The following is an 18,000-nucleotide window of genomic DNA, read 5'->3' on the forward strand; positions in this document are numbered from 1 at the left end:
TTGCTTATAATTCGAACCTTAACACTCAAATATGGCAAGTAAATAGAAATTGTAACAAAATTAAACACAAGAAACATGCACTATAACAAATAAAGAACACAATTTATTATTCAAAATGAATCATATACATGTATATACCTATATATTTCCGTCAGCGATATAAAACTCTATTTAAACTGAATAAACTCGAGAAAATGCCGAGCATCTCAACAAAACATATTGCATTATTCTACCATTACGCAAAGGATTATACCGAATTACCGATAGCCTGAATGGATTGCATTTTAGTTCTTTCTTAATACTTCAGATGTTGCTTAATTTGCGCAGATAAACAGTAAACTGTTTGATTAACCAAAGTCTCTGTTTGATTTGATACGTAAAAATCAAGAAATACAAGCGACAGTTCCCAGGTTAACGCAAAGCATAAATGAAAACGAAACGAAAATCACAAGCTAACACCACCGTCATATGTGAAAACTGTCAACGCATTGAAATATTTAGCCTTAATTTACTTCACAAAATCGGCACCAATGTATTTTGCATGTTTCAAAGATTCCCTTCGTACACGAACAGTTGCACAACAAACAAATTCATCATTGTCAGATCGACCCGTTTATCATATAGTGTCATGGCTGCTTTAAACAAAGAACCTCGTTTTAGAATTATGGAATACGAGTCTTGGTAAAATGGGTATGCAAACCCGGGCCGTGGCAAAATAAAACCGGAGCAGATCGACAATCGTCAATTTCAAATACTCATTATTTTGCAGCAATATTTAAAGCTAATACAAATATACTGGTCCATCAAATGTCCTGAAATTTTAATGAGATTGGCAAATTAATAACTGCCAATCTTTTGTTTTGCCCAGGCCAAGTCCTGCCTACCCATTTTACGGGATGCCGAACCCGAAGCTATTAAACTGATTGAAACACACCTTTCCTTTATTATTATTTTCGTAATAACTCAGATTTGAAACAAAATTAGCACTTAATTTTTGCAATTTATATTTTCCTTCCCATAAGGATTATTCATGCTAAATTACGTTGAATTTGCCTCAGTAGATTCTGAGAAGAAGATTTTTTAAAATGCACCCCCCTTTTTTTTTTTTTTTTTTTACAGTTTTGAGGTTTTCTCCGCTTTCAATGAAACTTTTTCTTTCATATCTGCAATTTATATTCATCTTTCCATAAGAATACTTTGAGCCAAAGAACTAGATAGGATATATATAGTAGAAATGCCCCCAATTTTTCTATAAAATAAACTGCACGTACATTAACAAATATCATATTTTTTATAAAGTTGATAACAAGCACTAACTATAGAAACTGTTTCATTTCTTCACAAGTGTTGGTGAAATAAAATTAAATGGATGGAATACATGCCTATTTCTGAAAAACACCAAGAAAACCACTATTTTCAACTTTCTTGCGTTCTAAAAAATATGAGCGACTAAGAATACCACAACAAAATTTCGTCTGTAGTAAGCAATAGATATGTACTTTCTTTGTTTAAATTTTTTTCGTGGTATTCTTAGTTGCTCATGTTCAAATATGGAAAATTCGGAGAAAAAATCGTGTGAAAAATTGTAAACATCAGTCTGAATCGATCGGCGTAATTTTTTCCGGAAACAAACATTGTGACGGAGAAGCTGAACTTGCAGAAGTTTGGTAAGTGCACGTTATTTTATGTAGTTACATATGTGTATTTTCACAAAATTATCAGCAATGTTACTTTTCATTATGATTTAATTTAGTTTTAATCCTTTAAAGTATGAATTTTAATGTGAACAACACAACAAGTATCAAGATTGACGCGGCATAACAAGTTACACGTGTAGCGTTCCTGCAGCACAGCTGCCGACTGCTTGAAATGACTACATACCATATCCTTATAAAAAGTTAAAATGTACTAATTTAGAACAAATATTATTAAAAATGTTCATATGTATTAAAATAGAATGTGTTTTATTATTTTATATTTATGGAAAAAGTGGTGTAAACAAACGCATTCGTTTTTACAGACGACGATTGTCGCCTGATGTCACTATAGAAACTATAGTAGCCTCTACAGTGAAATTGTGCACAGAAGCCATGTAGTACTTAGTAGCTCGAAGTAATGTAAGTACTGATTGGTTTTTGTTAATCCTTTTAACATTTTACAATGCTAAATCACGAATGTATTGCTGAAAAGCAAATTCATCTTCAAACCCCGAAATCTATTTTTAGAATGTGGAAAGCCCCCAACTTTGTTGACAGTACATAATCAAAGTACTGAAAGTACTGAAAAGCAGATAGTGATTGTATTAGCATTAAGGTGGAATATTACACTGAAACATTACCATATGGATCGTTTAAGTATCAAATATAAAACAAGATTTCGTTGTTCAAAGAAGAATATGCTTTAAAATTATTTTATACAATATTGTTTTTGTATTTCTGAAAAAGTGGAAATATGTTTGTTTCAATAAATGCATAATATTAATATCAAATAAATTAATTATACATTTTATTCTTTATTAAAAATTATTTATGAAAATAAATTAAAACATTCATATTTTTCAAACCTATATGAATAAAAAATTGCAAGGTACCTCATTTGGATTTTTAAAAAATGCTTTATTAAATTGTATCAATCATTATGATTGAACATCATCATAGCACAAGGGTAAGGTATTGAGCATGTAAACAGATGTAGTGATTGAGTCAGTGACCTTGAGAAGAATAGTGTCGTAATTAAAATATATAAGAAGAAATATAAGACAATTTAATCAATTAAATTGAATCAAAATAGTGAAACCTTAGAAATATTGCTTATGAATGCATTTCATGGCATATGTTTAAGAAATGTGTTTTGTATTGTTGATTTTTTTTTTCAGATCATGAATCTTCATTGTATGTGCCAGCTTGTGAAGATCTGCTTCATGAAAATTGGACTCAATTCAGATGAAAATGCAAAGTAAATGGCCATGAAGGAATATTACATATAACAGAATTTTTGTGACCAGGCATATACAGTAAACTAACTTTTATTTGTATGCGAGAAATTTTTGCAAGGGCTTTGTCATCTCGAATATATCTCACCATGAACCAGTCTTTGGCGTATAATTGTAATAACAAAACGTACGTGGATTAGGCTTGCGAAATAAAGTCGTCGCGAATAAATGTTAGTTTACAGTATGTATATAGCATATATTTTTAAAAGTGTGTTGTTAAAAATTGATTTTTTTCTTTCAGATAAATAATTACAGTGCACATATGTACATGTTATTGTTATATGTATTTGCTAATGTACATGAATGTACCATACATTCTGTTGATAGTACGATAAATTCTGTTAATTATTTAATTTACATGTAGCCTGTTGTGAAGAATTCTTTGATGTGTATACAACATGTATACATGTACAATCACAATGTTGTTGACTATAATATGATTTCTTGAAACCATTACTTTAATATGAATACTATATATGTTATGTGTGCTTGCTTCAGTCATTATATGTGAAGTATAATGGACGATACTAATTTGTACATGTGTTTCATTCATGTTTGTTAATACTTTAGGGAGATATGTATCATTCTTTGTTACATGTACAGGTACCAATCATTGGATTTGAAATATAGTAGATGATACTATTTTGTACATTATCTTCTCTCTCTGTGTGAACCAGGCTTGGGGTAATGCTAAATGTAATGGTAATGCATTGCAATGCATTACATGTTTTCATGTAATGCTAGTAATGTGTAATGCCACAAAATTAGCATTACAAGTAATGGTAATGTAATTAATTACTTTCCAAAATCTAGTGTAATGCTGGCATTACATGGCATTACTTTGCATTACTATGCCTATTTATGCATGTTCACTTTTAAAAATGTTATGAATAAACGAATAGTTGAAACTGAATTTGATTAAATTTATTTTTAAAGAAGAAAGAAATCATTGAGATAAAAATGTTTTAATTGTACTATTAAGAAAAGATTTTTTAAAATTCATTTTTGAATTGTTAATATTACTAAATATAACAGCACAATTTCATAACATTTTTAAGTGTTGTTATTAAGAGTTTTTAATCATTTAAACAATTTACTGATCCAATTAGTTTGTACTTCAATAAGAAATGTGTCAACAACACACTGTGCCCCCAGGATAATCTAAGTATCAAAAAAATCTATTGTTATAAGAAGTGCTAAACACCCCAATCCCCTTCCCTTTGCTATGTCCCATAGAATAGGAGACAGACATGCACCTTTAAAAGCAAAATGAATGTACTGTCCATCCATGATGAAATTAATTATCACTTCCAATATCATAACCCATTTGAAAATAATTATAATTACTTATTGTCTCTCTCTCTGTCTCTGTCTCTCTCTGTCTCTGTCTCTCTCTCTCTCTGTCTCTCTGTCTCTCTCTCTCTCTCTCTCTCTCTCTCTCTCTCTCGTTCGTATATTAAGTACACTGTACTTAAGTTTGGACTTATAGAAAATACAGGATTAATGTATTTTTTCTATTATTGCACTTAATATACCCTAAGATAAAGATCGTCAAACAGCACTTTTCAGTTCAAGCTTCGACTGCTCCTGTAAAAGATTTATTTAGTATTATAATAGCTGGGAAGATTTTCAAACTAACAGGATGCAGTTAAAAGATGAACCCTTTGAAACTTCGATCATAAAGTGCAAAAGCAATCTTTTGTCTTAAAGTGTCCTCAGTAGAAAGAAATACGATTAAAACACCGTATCTTAAGAAATATAACTGGGAAAAACCATCTGTATATGAATTAATACAATTAAGTGTCCAAAATTATATAGATTTGTGTAATCTCTATTTATATGTAAATACATGTATATCTATTTAGCTTTTAATAACCGCAACATTATTTCGTATCCTACATTGCATCATGCCAAATGTCAATAAATATCATTTTACTTATGTAATACGTATGTTGTTCATAATGCCACAAGATGATTATATATTGAGCAAATAAAGAATGACTCTTGTATAGTCATTGAATTTGAACCTGATATTGAGCATGAACCTGTAGATATGTTAAAGAGTGTTTCATATTTAAAACATTTGCAAAAACTCTTTATTAGCTTTGCTTTTCTAAAACAAAGTAATGGTATTGGTAATGCATTACTTTACTTATGTAATGGTAATGTAATGCATTACTTCAAGAAAATCAAGTAATGGTAATGGCAATTTAATGCCCAAATTCATGAAGTTATAGTAATGTAATGCATTACTTTACAATGTAATTCGCCCCAAGCTTACTGTGAACACATATATTCTGGAATGTGTAGCTAGGAAAAATTCACATTTCAATTTGTAGAAAAAATAAGGGAAAAAATAACTGCAATGTTAAATACTATGAACCTTTTATACTTGTGCATGCTGTTTGTATTTGGGCTTGAGATATTATTTAATTGGTTACCGAAAAAAATCATTGAATAAATGCATTTCTGAATTTAAATTACGTTTTTCTTTTGATGTGTTAATGTTATTGTTAGTTTTAAAAGTTTAAAAAGAAGGATGATAAATACGTAATTTATTGTAACTACCATATAAGTAAAAGGACAAGGTGTTTCCTTTATCTATTTAATAACAGAACCCTCACTCATATCTTTTGAATTGCATGATTCTACGTGTATATGTAAATCAAATGGTTACCAAGAAAATCCTCTAAGATGTCGAGAACTAAGGTCAATGCTATGTTAAGCACAAACAACCTTACACATTTGCAGATCTATCTATATTCATATGGTTGCTATGGAATGTTTTTTTTTGGTAACAGGAAACACAATGTCATGAACATTAATGTAAAAAAAAAATGTTACATTATTTATTTAAAAGCTTTTAAAAGTTTTTTTTTATTAAGTTGTATACTTCTCAGAATGCAATCGGGCTTGAAATAGAAGCTATTTAGTTGGTTACTATGGAAATCCATGGTTGTCATGGAAACGTTGAGTAAATAATTTTATGCATTTAATGCATGAATTCATGTTGGTACTTCAATTAAACAAACTTATGCTAATCAAATAACAGTAACTTAAAATTTCCCAATTGAATGAAGAGGTTTTTTCCTTAATTTAGACCGAAACCATGGTCACGTTTGTTTCGTTGCTAGGCAACTATACTGAAGGGTTACTAAGAAAAAAATCCTACCATGTTGATTACTAAGGTCAATACTATGCATGGTAGTAAAATGAAAATATTTGCTGAGGGGGCCAGAAATGGCCCTTATCCTATCTTATCCTTTGGTTGAATTTGGTTAAGTGGTTTTAGAGAAGAAGTTCAAAATGTAAAAAGTTTACAGACGGACAGACATACAGACGGACAGACAGACGGACGGACGGACAGACGGACGACGGACAAAATGTGATCAGAATAGCTCACTTGAGCTTTTAGATCAGGTGAGCTAAACAATATAACATTAATTGCAGGGATAAATGATATAGGTACATTTTATCACGTCAGGCCTGTAAACATAATGTTAATGGATCGACATCGTAACGAGGCGTTTTTGAAAATTACAATCGCAAAGGAGTTAATTCAGTTAAAATTCATTTCTGACTTTATTACAAGCCTCGGTCAAAATTGCTAACGCAATATCACAGACCATTTGTGTTTGGTCTATTCACGGATCACGGTCGAATTTAACTGCTTGAGCTTTTCTGTCCGTTTTGTTTTGTAAAAAAATTTCGAAGTTAAAATTCCTTTCCTCTATAATGTGGGAGAAAATCAATATGCTATACCTTATTCTATTATGCGATAGAGTTTCCCCCGAAAATGCCTATATAGACTCTAACTCAACTTTCAATCGCGTTTTCAAATTTCTAACCGCTCTGCAACTTCAAAAAAGGTGGTACTATTCCGCCAAGCTTCAATCGTTTTTTTTCCAATTGTACAAGTTCATTTTCTTCCCTGATTCCATTTTCAATGATAAAAAGTGTTGTCTTGTCACAAGTAGTGTCATATTTATTTATCATGATAATCAAATGCTTGCAACATTGTTGCACTATTTTTTGTTACGTCATCGTTATCGAAGCGGTTTTCTAGGTCATCACAAAAGAGAAAGTAGGGAGCATTGTTATTGTCATAATTTGCATCAAATGTAAATATAAGAAATAAGGTATAATTTTTGGATGTATATCAGGATATAAATACGGGTTGGTAGGTGATCAAATCTTCCATAAAGCCCTTTGGGCTTAAAAAGATTATCGTCATAAATGAATGTTTATATGGCGATAATACCTGCATCATCAGTTACACCCCGATTGAAACCGCCGCTAAATCTCATCAAAACCCGGAAAATTTGACTATCAGCGTAACCCACGAGCAAAATATAATTATGTTTAAATCTTTTCTCTTTTTAAGCATATTTCTTTGAATTATGTTTCGTTTTGCTCGAAGGCTGCGCTTCGGCGGGCATTAAGCGGATGTTAGTGTTATAACTCTCAAGATTATTTTTAAGGATTTATAGCTTACACTTGTCACCTTTTTCTAATTATGCATTTATATCCTTTTTCTAAGCAACTCAATCAAATAGGAAAATTATATATTTTACCGTATTCAAATGCCAAAGACAAAATAATATAATGGACTTTGGACTGTTTTTCGACAATCTGTTTTACGTTATATTATGTAATAATAGATATATTATAATGTAATGCTCCTGATTCCTGTATTTTTCCTTTGGAATTTTGATTTAGAACACCGTCCGTTATTGCCACATTTAATGAACTGAAAGCCATGTGTCACAAGAAAACAAAATGTAGCGCAAAGTAAAAAAAAAGCAGCAAATATATCTACTGACCTTGTTCATTAAATAAATATAAATATTAAGTAGAAATAATTGAAACTTTAAAGTTATTAGGCTCATTTTTATATTTTTTTTTAGAATTTGATATTGTTTTATAAGCGTATTTATCGCATGGCTTGGATAAGCGTACTTAAATCATTTAATTTACCACGGTAAACAGATTGTTGCTAACAAGAGAAATGGGATTGATGTGGATAAGTGGGACTACTTTGCTCGGGATTGCCATATGCTTGGGATCAAGAATAGCTTTGATCATACTCGATGCATGAAATTTGCTAGAGTGGTGGAGGTTAAAGGTGAAAAGCAAATATGCTTTAGAGATAAGGTTAGTTTTGTGCACATTTCTTGTGGAGAGAATTTGTTTTAAAAATATATAAAGTCATACAACCTTGCTTATGTTTTTGTTCATTTTAGGAAGCAGCAAATCTGTATGAAATGTTTCATACTCGGTACATATTGCACAGAAGAGCATATCAACACAAAGTGGGGAACATCATAGAAATAATGTAGGGTAGACCATTCACTTCTCCATAAATGATCAACAAATGATCTTTCATGTCCTTTTATACTGTAAATTATGTTAGTTTATCAGAATTGTCTATTGAAATAACAATAGATTTAAGCTCCTTTTCCACGCATAATAAAACACACCATCTAACATTCAAGCATACATTGTACCTATTACAAACAAACAGAAATGATAATTTAACATTGAAAATAAAACACAGAAAACTGATCGATGACCATGGTTTAATTAGTTCAATTAAGTAGATCAAATAGTTTACATACTTATGTGATGCTATCGGACATAGGAACTCATGAATGGCCCATGACTACTTATGCAGCTTTTTTTAACTTGCTCTGTGCATTATACCGGATTGTTCTCCTTTCAACCACAGTTGCAGTAAATAGAAATGTTTACTTATTTTCGAATTAAAGATGTATTAATCATTACTGCCATGATTCGAGCAAACAAAACTCGTTGCAATTATATTCTATTTAATAATTTATAACATGTTTTATTAAATCACAATCGTGGCTTCTGCAGTGGCTCTTCCATTGAATAGGAACTTAGCTAGCGAAAGTCGCTGATTTCTTAACAGTTAACGTATTTGCCCCATTGGCCTTACATTGGTTGACTAACCGCCAAACTTTTTCGGTCTTGTTGATTTTTATTTTTATTTTTACGCACCAATTCCAATATATATGCATACAAAAAAATACAGATATGATACGAACATTTCTAACGCAGGAGCAAGAAAATGATGTGTAATAGGTTTTGACTCAATTGATTCCTGTGGTTTGGTTATAAGATATAGAAAAAAGAGACTGTTGGAATATGGTTCATTCGTCATGATCAGCGTTGTTTTTAACTAACTCTAAAAGTAAAAATAAGGATTTTGGATTGGCATTTCAGTTACAGAAAATGTAAAAATAAGCATTTTACATTTATTTTACGGACTAAATAGTAATAATACCCGACTTGTTTTTTGTTTGTTTGTTTTTTTAAACAACAGTACTTTTAAAAGACTGCATAATTTAACATGTTAGGATTAAAAAGCTGTAAGCTATATTTCAATAGATGGAAAGACGAATTTTCATATACAAAAAAAAACAACAACAAAAGATCTGTTTGTCATATGCCACAGAGATGAACTGAATCAACATCATTTTTATACTGCATTAATACTTTGTTTATACAAAAATATGTTAGTTAAAAAGTATTGCAAAGTAGCAAATCAAACCGTTTTTAACACTGCATGCTGAAGGCCATACCTCTTATAGGTCTGGTCATAATTTTGTACTTTATGCATTTTTCCTTTTACTTTCAGGATATCTGAAGCAATGAAAGAGGCTGATGAACACATTTTGACACCACGGAAGAAAGGGTATAATCAAACATGTACCAATCATTTATAAATAACGACACATCAATTTTTTGCTTTGTTACGACTAAAAATTGCAAACTACAGGCGTAATTATAAATTGAGGCATCTTATAAAATTTGTATATTGCAATTGCAATAATTTTGTATTTTTCAAATTTTCAATCAGCTGCAGTCAGCTGTAATTGGAAATTCTATCTTTAACGTACTTGTTTGTCTTTTATTGTAAGAACACCTGAACCACGTTCATGTGGGCTTTTCTGATCACCCGTTATCCGCTGTCCGTCCGTCCCTCCGTCCGTCTGTAAACTTTGCATATTTTTGACGCCTTCTCTCAAACCGCTGGGCCAAATTTAACCAAACCTAGCTTGCACAAAGCATTCTGATGGGAAGGGGATTCTAAATTGTTAATCTAAAGGACACGACCCTCTGTAAAAGAGATATAATTGCTGAAAATTGGCTCGGTGTCGTAAAAAAAAATCTTCTTCTCAAGACCCACAGCACGTGAAATACCAATATTTACAACACATCTTGTATGTATTATGAAGATTCTAAATTGTTAAAATCTTTATCTCCAGACCAAAACTGGAGCCGCAAGAGGGGTTCAAAGTTGAACATAAAAATATATTAGGAAAATGTTTACAGATATTTTTTTCTCTAAGACTAAATGTACAGTGTTACAATTAGTGAGTTATCAATGCAAGAACCTTGAAATAAATCCTTGATTGTGAAACCTGTGACCCCAAAATATAATATTCGGGTCCCAAAAGATGTTCAAAGTTTATTACATAGAAATATATACGGACAAAAATCTTCATTCTAAAAACTACAATGTTACATTTGTGAGATAACTATGCAATCAATCTGAGATAGTGTAGATTTTCAGACGGGGTAACGTGACCCCGTCTATTGGTTTACTGTCAGCCGAAGACTCAAACCGGAAGGCACGCGTAGAACACAGGGATTAAGTTTACGCGTAAGAAAATAGTGCAGAAAGTTTTCATGCATTTCAGTAAATATGTATTATAAAAACACGCATTAAATCTTTTTCAGTCCTCTGTGTATAAAACAAATTCTATTTAGAAAATAAACAAATAATTTTATTGATCAAAATAATCTTGCTCGGGTTTAAATGTGGAATTTGTTACGTAACTGAATACACAGCGCCGTTGACAATTCAATTGGTGTACGAGCTCATTAATCAATAGAAGAGGTTGATGTTGGAATCGAAATTAAAGTTCCCAAACGCAATGTGCCATTTTTGAAAAGTTGTGAATTTTATTTTGACAATCTTTCACCTTAATACTACCAAACTTCATGCGCAAGCCGAAGATGAAATCGGGACGGGTTATACACAGATGTTTTACAAATTAAACAGGTGTTTCATTGGTTTCCAGTATACTTGCGGTATGACTGCTGTTCGTCTCTAAAGGAATTTTGTACAAAACAAAATAAAAAGAAGTCTGAATTTGCCTTCTCGTTCGTTGGCTCTTTTGTTGATTAAACTGAATTTAAATTTTAAACAATGGATTGTAAGCAAAATCTATAATAGATTATACATTTTGGAAGACTTATACATCATATAATAAATACAATCTTATCGATTGAAGAACCAAGTTAAATGATAATGTTCATGTTTTCCGGCTTAGTTGGAATCAGGCTTGGGGTAAATTACATTGTAAAATAATGCATTACATTGCCATAATTACTTCATGAAGTAGGGCATTAAATTACCATTACCATTACTTAATTTTCTTGAAGTAATGCATTACATTACCATTACATGAGTAAAGTAATGCATTACCATTACTTTGTGAAAAGTCAATAAGTTTTAAAAGAGTAATTTAAAAATTAAATAAAGAGTTTCTGTAAATATATCATAAATAAAACATACTTTAAATATATTTACAGGTTCATGTTTACTATCAGGTTCAAATTAAATGACTTATACAAGATTGCTGTTGCACTTATAGTTCTCAAAGTAAGGTTGGTCCCGTAACATTTACACGCTAATGGCGGAGTTGACAATCTCTGTTAATTATGTCTCTGATTTTCGGAGTATGATTTTTAATGAAAGGAACGGTTGTACTGTAATTCGTGTAGGTGATGCAGGAGTTTACACAAAAAAGTAGTAAGTGGCGAACAGATTTATTTTTACCTATTAATTTTGCATGAATCGCAAATTAAGAAAATCGTGTCAGATAAGTCGGTCTTAAAAATCAAAATGGCGACCGTGACAAATCTTTTTATTGTCAAAGTTCTTGGAATCTTATTGAAAAAAATATATTTCTAACGTCAGGTGCCTGTGTTTGTTATCGGTATACAAATGTTCACTTTGTTTGTTGATTCAGCAGTTTTAGAGTTATTGGGGTTTTCATAAAAATTTTATTACGGATACCGTCAGACTTGTGGATTTTCTCTTGGATCACAAAATTGAATAAATCTGATGATTAAAATTATCTACTTTGACATAGTTGTTTGATTTTCCCGGTTAATAGTAATTTTTAAAATTGTTCCTTTGGGTCTTATTTTACATAATATACCGTTGTGTCAAATTTCTACAATTATGAAGGCCGGGATTTATGTAAAATTTAGACAAAGTATCAGACAATTGCAAAAAAGCCGAATTAACATAGATTGTAACAAAGGATTCAAACTCATATTTTTTGGAAACATATTCGAGGAAATCCAGGACAATTACAAATTCAAACATTCAAGACCCCGTCTTTCAGTACTCTCAGTACTTTGATAAATTGATAAAATACATTTTTATTCAATGAAGTCTTCAAAAAAAAAAATTCGGTGATAAGTTTATCGTAGTTAAATGATCTGAAAATAAGTTTATTTTTTTTTTATTTCGATCCCGACGTCAATAAGTAACACTTACTGGGCTCAAAGTGATCGGGATTAAAGATCACTAAATTCAAACAACTTCAATGGTGTGGATTTTAGTGCGTACGAAGTTTTGATCTACAAACACACAATAACGAAGGAGAAAGGAACAAAAAATAGTAAAGGTTTTGGAGAAAAGAGTAGAAATCATTGATAGATTATGTATCAACTATATTTAGACTTTCCATGTTCAGTTCAGTTTTTAAAGCAAATGCGGATGCAACATTTAATGTCCTCAACACACCAAAATTGCTTTGACTGCAAATAGAGTACTTTAGAGCCTAAAGATCGGTCTCATTTGATTTGTTATATGATAATGAATACAAACATGACACGGATCTTTATTGTTATGTTAAAAAATGTTTCTGAAGATTTATATTATTATTATTTTCAATTCTTATAAATATGGATAAAATTCAAAGAATAGCAAATAGTCACATCAAGCACGAATCAACAATGCTATTAAAACTAAAATAGTTTATTAATTAAAATAATTTAAATTAAAATGCAAAATTTTAGAAAATAGCAGTTTATAAAATTTGAACCGATCATGATTAAAATATAACTGATCCCGATCAGAACCTTTTTTATTCAAATTTTACAAAAATACTATAAACGGTCATAGAAAGTTATAGGGAAAATGTTTTAAACTATTGTTTTTAAGTTATGTAGAATTATACCCCTAGTTATTTTGCTTTATAAGCATCCTCACATCTTCATATCTCCGTTTGAGGGTCACCGTGACCCTTTTTCACTTTATTATTTTTCATTTTAGAATGAATTACTTTTATAATGCGTTGATGCCTAGATATTTTAAGATTGACCAGCTTAAGAATCTTTAAAGATCTTACGATGTTCCGAAAAGAAGATTTCCTTTCTATGTATTGTTTAATGTATTGCAATTTTTGAAATCTATGAGCGTTTTATAATATATTTAAATTCGTTAAACATGTATCTACATTTCAGTGTCTTTGCCTGTCATAACAAAATGTATCAACTATTTACTTTACAGTCGTCCAATTAATTGAAATAACGTATAATTTGGGAGCAAGCGGGGTTTGCTTATTCATATTCAAGTATTTTATTATACAATTGCTGAAAACTACATAAGTATAAGTAATAAGGGATCATTCTTTGAATATAATGAGGTGATAAGTTCGGTCGGGGTGTTTTCAATTCTATCGTTTAAGATGTTCGTTCCTCTGTTTTGGGGTAGCCATTTTGGGTCACCTCTGTTCTAGATGCATCATATATTGATTCTACCCATAAATTCAAATTTTATAATGCCAATTAAACTATTTTAAATAAAATAGTAATGGAAAATTTACATATTTACAGAGTTTAGTATGGGACTATATTTTGAGGCGGAAGGTTTTTAAGAAGAAAATGAACATTTGTAATAACTCAGTTGTTTTAGAGTACCGTCACTTTAGCTTCCTTATTTTCAGATCAAACAAAAATTCCAGATAGTTTGTGCATTAGGAAATCTTCATTTTGTTACGAAAAACATTTCAATATTTCTATCGACACATATTGTTAAATTTAACTTATATTTCATAAAAGTCAAGGAAAAATGAATCCCAATTTGTGCCTAAAATCAGCTTATTTCATGCCATATCTCAAATTTTACATAATAGACCCATACTTTTTTTTTCTGAAATTTTAAGTTTTTTCTGACAAGTTTATCATAGTTTGACAAAAGGTTTGAGACTGTTGAATAATTTCATTACATGTTGAATTTGTAATTGATAAAAATAGCGTTTTATCAGTGCAAAAAGGTCAAAATATCAATTAGGGGTAGACATTGTAACATTTTTCTTTATGATAATTTTAATTTTATTTATTTTAAATAGCATGAATTTGTATTTGGTGCCATGGTTTATTCCGATAATAAATTATAGAGGGAAAAATTATTTATGTGCAATCTGCACTTGTAGTGCAGAAAGGTCATAAAAGATACACCGTAGCGCCAAATGAAGCATATAGACCCCACAATTTTGTTTTGAATTTTGGTTAAGCTATGTGTGTAGATTTCTAAAAAATCCAGGATTCAACGTCCTTAAGTCATTTGAGCTTTATTGATAATGATCTCGCATCGACCAAAATATCAGCTCATAGTACTAAAAGAATGGTTCCTTATTCCTTAAACAAACCTTTTCGAAATAAAATGACACAAAACCAATTGTTCAGGTGAGCGATATGTGACCCATTGACCTCTTGTTATTATCGTTATTATCATGCTCCTGATGTAATAACCATTTAATACACTATTATTTAATAGAACGAAACTTCGGATATCGGAAACTTGCACAGACATGTCGGCATATGAAACACTAACAGATTCCATTGTTGATCGAATTTTATGGTCAGAAGATGCAAATTTGGACAGGGCAAAGAGAATTTTGGAAAACATTAGGAGCAGGAATCTGTACAAATGTGTGGGGCACACTATTCCTCCTAACAAAATGGTTAGAATGTATAGGAAAAATTATAAAGCATTACGTAGATAATGCCTGCTTGGGAGAGTAACAGTTGAATTTTAGTTCCTTGAAAACCATTGTTAACCAATGCGATCTGTTGCCCTTCCAAACAGGCACTATTTATTCACTATTCTAAATGTCTTACATTACTGCTGACGTGAATTTTACAGCAAACCGTACGTGTATAATTTAAGCAGGTGTAACAATTCGTTGCTATATCCGTTGACATGTGTGTTGCAAACGCTAAGGATAATATAGCGAACTATAAATTGCGTCTAAACAAATCAGATTCCCGTATCAATTTAACATGAACGTTTAAATGTTAAATGTTGTGGGAAAAATGATGGAAAAAACAGACTCTTCGTAAAAAATACAATAGCGGCAAGTTAAGATTTTTTTTTCTATATTTCGTTTATTTATTTTTTTGATTCAATAATTTGCTTTTTGGAATGAAACCTTTCAATATTTAGATTTCAAACAAATATCATTGCATGTTTTTACGCAGAGCTTTAAACCAACCATTTAATCTCCTCTTTCGTGCGAAATCAAAACATCATTGTTGGAATTAGATATGCCAATGAATTTTTTTAAAGTTATAACTAATGTTTTGCTGCTATTTATATATTGGTGGACTTTTTGCTGCTTAAAATCAATGAAATGAAGATACTAGTATGACTCCCAGTGGAAGTTTTAAGTAAATTCCAATGCAATAGCTATTATGTATGAATAACTCGAGATCTTATTAGACAAATACATGTATTTGCAGCAATTAAAGGTCTCTATTTATAAATTATGTAATTCAATTTCACTATAATTGTCATGACCCCAGTATAAACAAATGTTTAAATAGTGGTTATTTGACTCGAAGATATTCTTTTTTTTTAAATGATATAAGGACAAATTAACGAAGAACTGTTTCTTTGTGACGGGCACATTCTATGTATACCATTAACCACCCTGCTTTTCTTCTAAAGCTACAATCAACAGAGCAAAGGTATAAAGGTTATATGAATACCATTCAAATGTATGTTTCGAATTAATCAATATACGCCGTACCTCATATTTTTTTCTGGATCGATTAGATAATGAATATGATTTTTATTTCTACTCAGATGAGCAGGACAGTTTTTGTTGGCATTTCATAATGTGCATTTATGCACGGAAGTACGTTGTTTATTTTTTTTTATAGGATGAAAAAGACGTACGGCAAAAATATCTTGACATACTGAAGGAAAAAAGCAGTGGGTTAAGCGAAAATGATGTAATCATTGATGTAAATATAGTTTATATCTTACTAATCAGGTTCTAAAGAACCAATGTTTTTGTTTTAGGTATAGTGTTTTTTAGTTCAATTTAATATTTGATTTTTTTTTTTGGAAGTATTTAAGCCTTAAAGACTTGAGCTATACTGTATTATCACATTAAATGATGACATTTAAACCAATTGAACCATAAAATGTTAAATCGTCTAAAATTGAAATATAATTCAAAATCTGGCATTTTACTGGAAAATCCGCATATATATGTTCAACAAGCAATAGCTGGCTATGGTACTTCTTCTCAAATACGCCATATATTGAGGGGGGCTGAAATGAATTGGTAAATGGAAATAATGTTCGTGAATGTTATTCATCTTCTAATAAGCAAAAGATTTAAATTTAAAAAATAAAAACTGTAACAAAAATCTATCCGAGAAACGAATTATTGTGGACTCAATAGAGTGCGTGGTTGCACAATTTTCATACTCTGTACTAATTGCAGGTTGTAAATTTTAACTACGGCAAGAAAGACAAAAACCCTATCGACCATGTCTGCTTTTACACAAAGAAGGACCCCAATAAAGCAGACAAAAGAAAAATGAGTGAGGTAGGAGTAAGATATCTCCTACAGAGGTCAACAATACTTACAAGCATTGACTCTCTATTTTTACTGTATTTATTACAACAATGATTCATTATTAAGGTGTCTGGTCTGCTGCCAAAAAAGTTTGAAGAACAAGAAATCCGATTCTATTGCAAGAAAGATGACGACACAAGTCTAAAGGAGGCCTCTATTGTCTTTCAAGACTTCAAGGATCTCTATTGCCCTTAAAGTGCAAGGAAAATAATTGTTCTGTGGTATGTGTCTCTTTATTTATGAATCCAAAAGGAAAATTATTATAATCATATCTAATTAGTTCGTCTATGAAGTCTTACTTTCTGTTTAAAGTTTCAAATGAAGACTTTGTCATATGAGGTTGAATATATTCCAGATCAAGGGTATTTGAATGACCCCTGTCAAATCTACTGAGTAAGAACAAGCTGACGACGGTAAATCTACTGATCTATACGCACCATTTGAAGATCAACCTAATATGATTCATATCTTGTTAGAAAAGACTCTGAAATGAATTTAGTGTTAAACACACACTAAAAACATATTCAATCACTGGATACTACATGTATGTCAAGAGTAATGAGCTTTGTAAGTTACAAACCAATGCTTTTGGTATTGCACTTTAAATATTATTATTTTATTTTCTGTTATTATCATTTTATATTTTTATATTAGTCGGTAGCATTCTTGTTTCTTTTTTTTAACATAGATCTTAAATCTATATAATACTGTCAATGAATAACAGCATCAATCTTATATATATATATATATATATATATATATATATATATATATATATATATATATATATATATATATATATATATACATTTGATGTACATGTAAAATTGTAAATAATGATTAAATACTAACTATAGAATAAGATTAACAATCCTGTGGGATGGATTATTTTTTTTTAACTAAATGAGTACATTTAAACTCAATACTTATATTACATTTTATACTTTAGAGACCCTAGCATCTATGTAGATGTTCCTTTTGGAATTTTTGGAATTTTATTGTAGACTTTGAGATGTTTAAAGGACA

The 18,000-nt window shown here is 30.5% G+C and overlaps 1 protein-coding gene and 1 long non-coding RNA gene across 2 annotated transcripts in view; both read left to right on the top strand.

Moving 5' to 3' along the window:
- The window catches only part of LOC128171234 (deoxynucleoside triphosphate triphosphohydrolase SAMHD1-like), a 33,979-nt gene extending 16,286 nt beyond the window's left edge, over positions 1-17,693 (top strand). Inside the window, exons 8-15 of the mRNA XM_052836975.1 lie at positions 7,982-8,146; positions 8,236-8,327; positions 9,654-9,710; positions 14,880-15,066; positions 16,268-16,351; positions 16,840-16,944; positions 17,041-17,195; positions 17,330-17,693. Coding sequence (XP_052692935.1) covers positions 7,982-8,146; positions 8,236-8,327; positions 9,654-9,710; positions 14,880-15,066; positions 16,268-16,351; positions 16,840-16,944; positions 17,041-17,169 — 819 coding nt within the window. The 3' untranslated portion in view covers positions 17,170-17,195; positions 17,330-17,693. The remainder of the gene's footprint in view (positions 1-7,981; positions 8,147-8,235; positions 8,328-9,653; positions 9,711-14,879; positions 15,067-16,267; positions 16,352-16,839; positions 16,945-17,040; positions 17,196-17,329) is intronic.
- On the top strand, positions 1,606-3,886 carry LOC128171238 (uncharacterized). Its single transcript, XR_008242045.1, has 3 exons — positions 1,606-1,667; positions 2,021-2,117; positions 2,876-3,886. It is a non-coding gene; the product is annotated as an uncharacterized LOC128171238 (long non-coding RNA).
- Positions 17,694-18,000: the final 307 nt, after the last annotated feature.

Source organism: Crassostrea angulata, chromosome 2, assembly GCF_025612915.1.
Source record: "Crassostrea angulata isolate pt1a10 chromosome 2, ASM2561291v2, whole genome shotgun sequence".
In the NCBI taxonomy this organism is placed as follows: domain Eukaryota; kingdom Metazoa; phylum Mollusca; class Bivalvia; order Ostreida; family Ostreidae; genus Magallana; species Magallana angulata.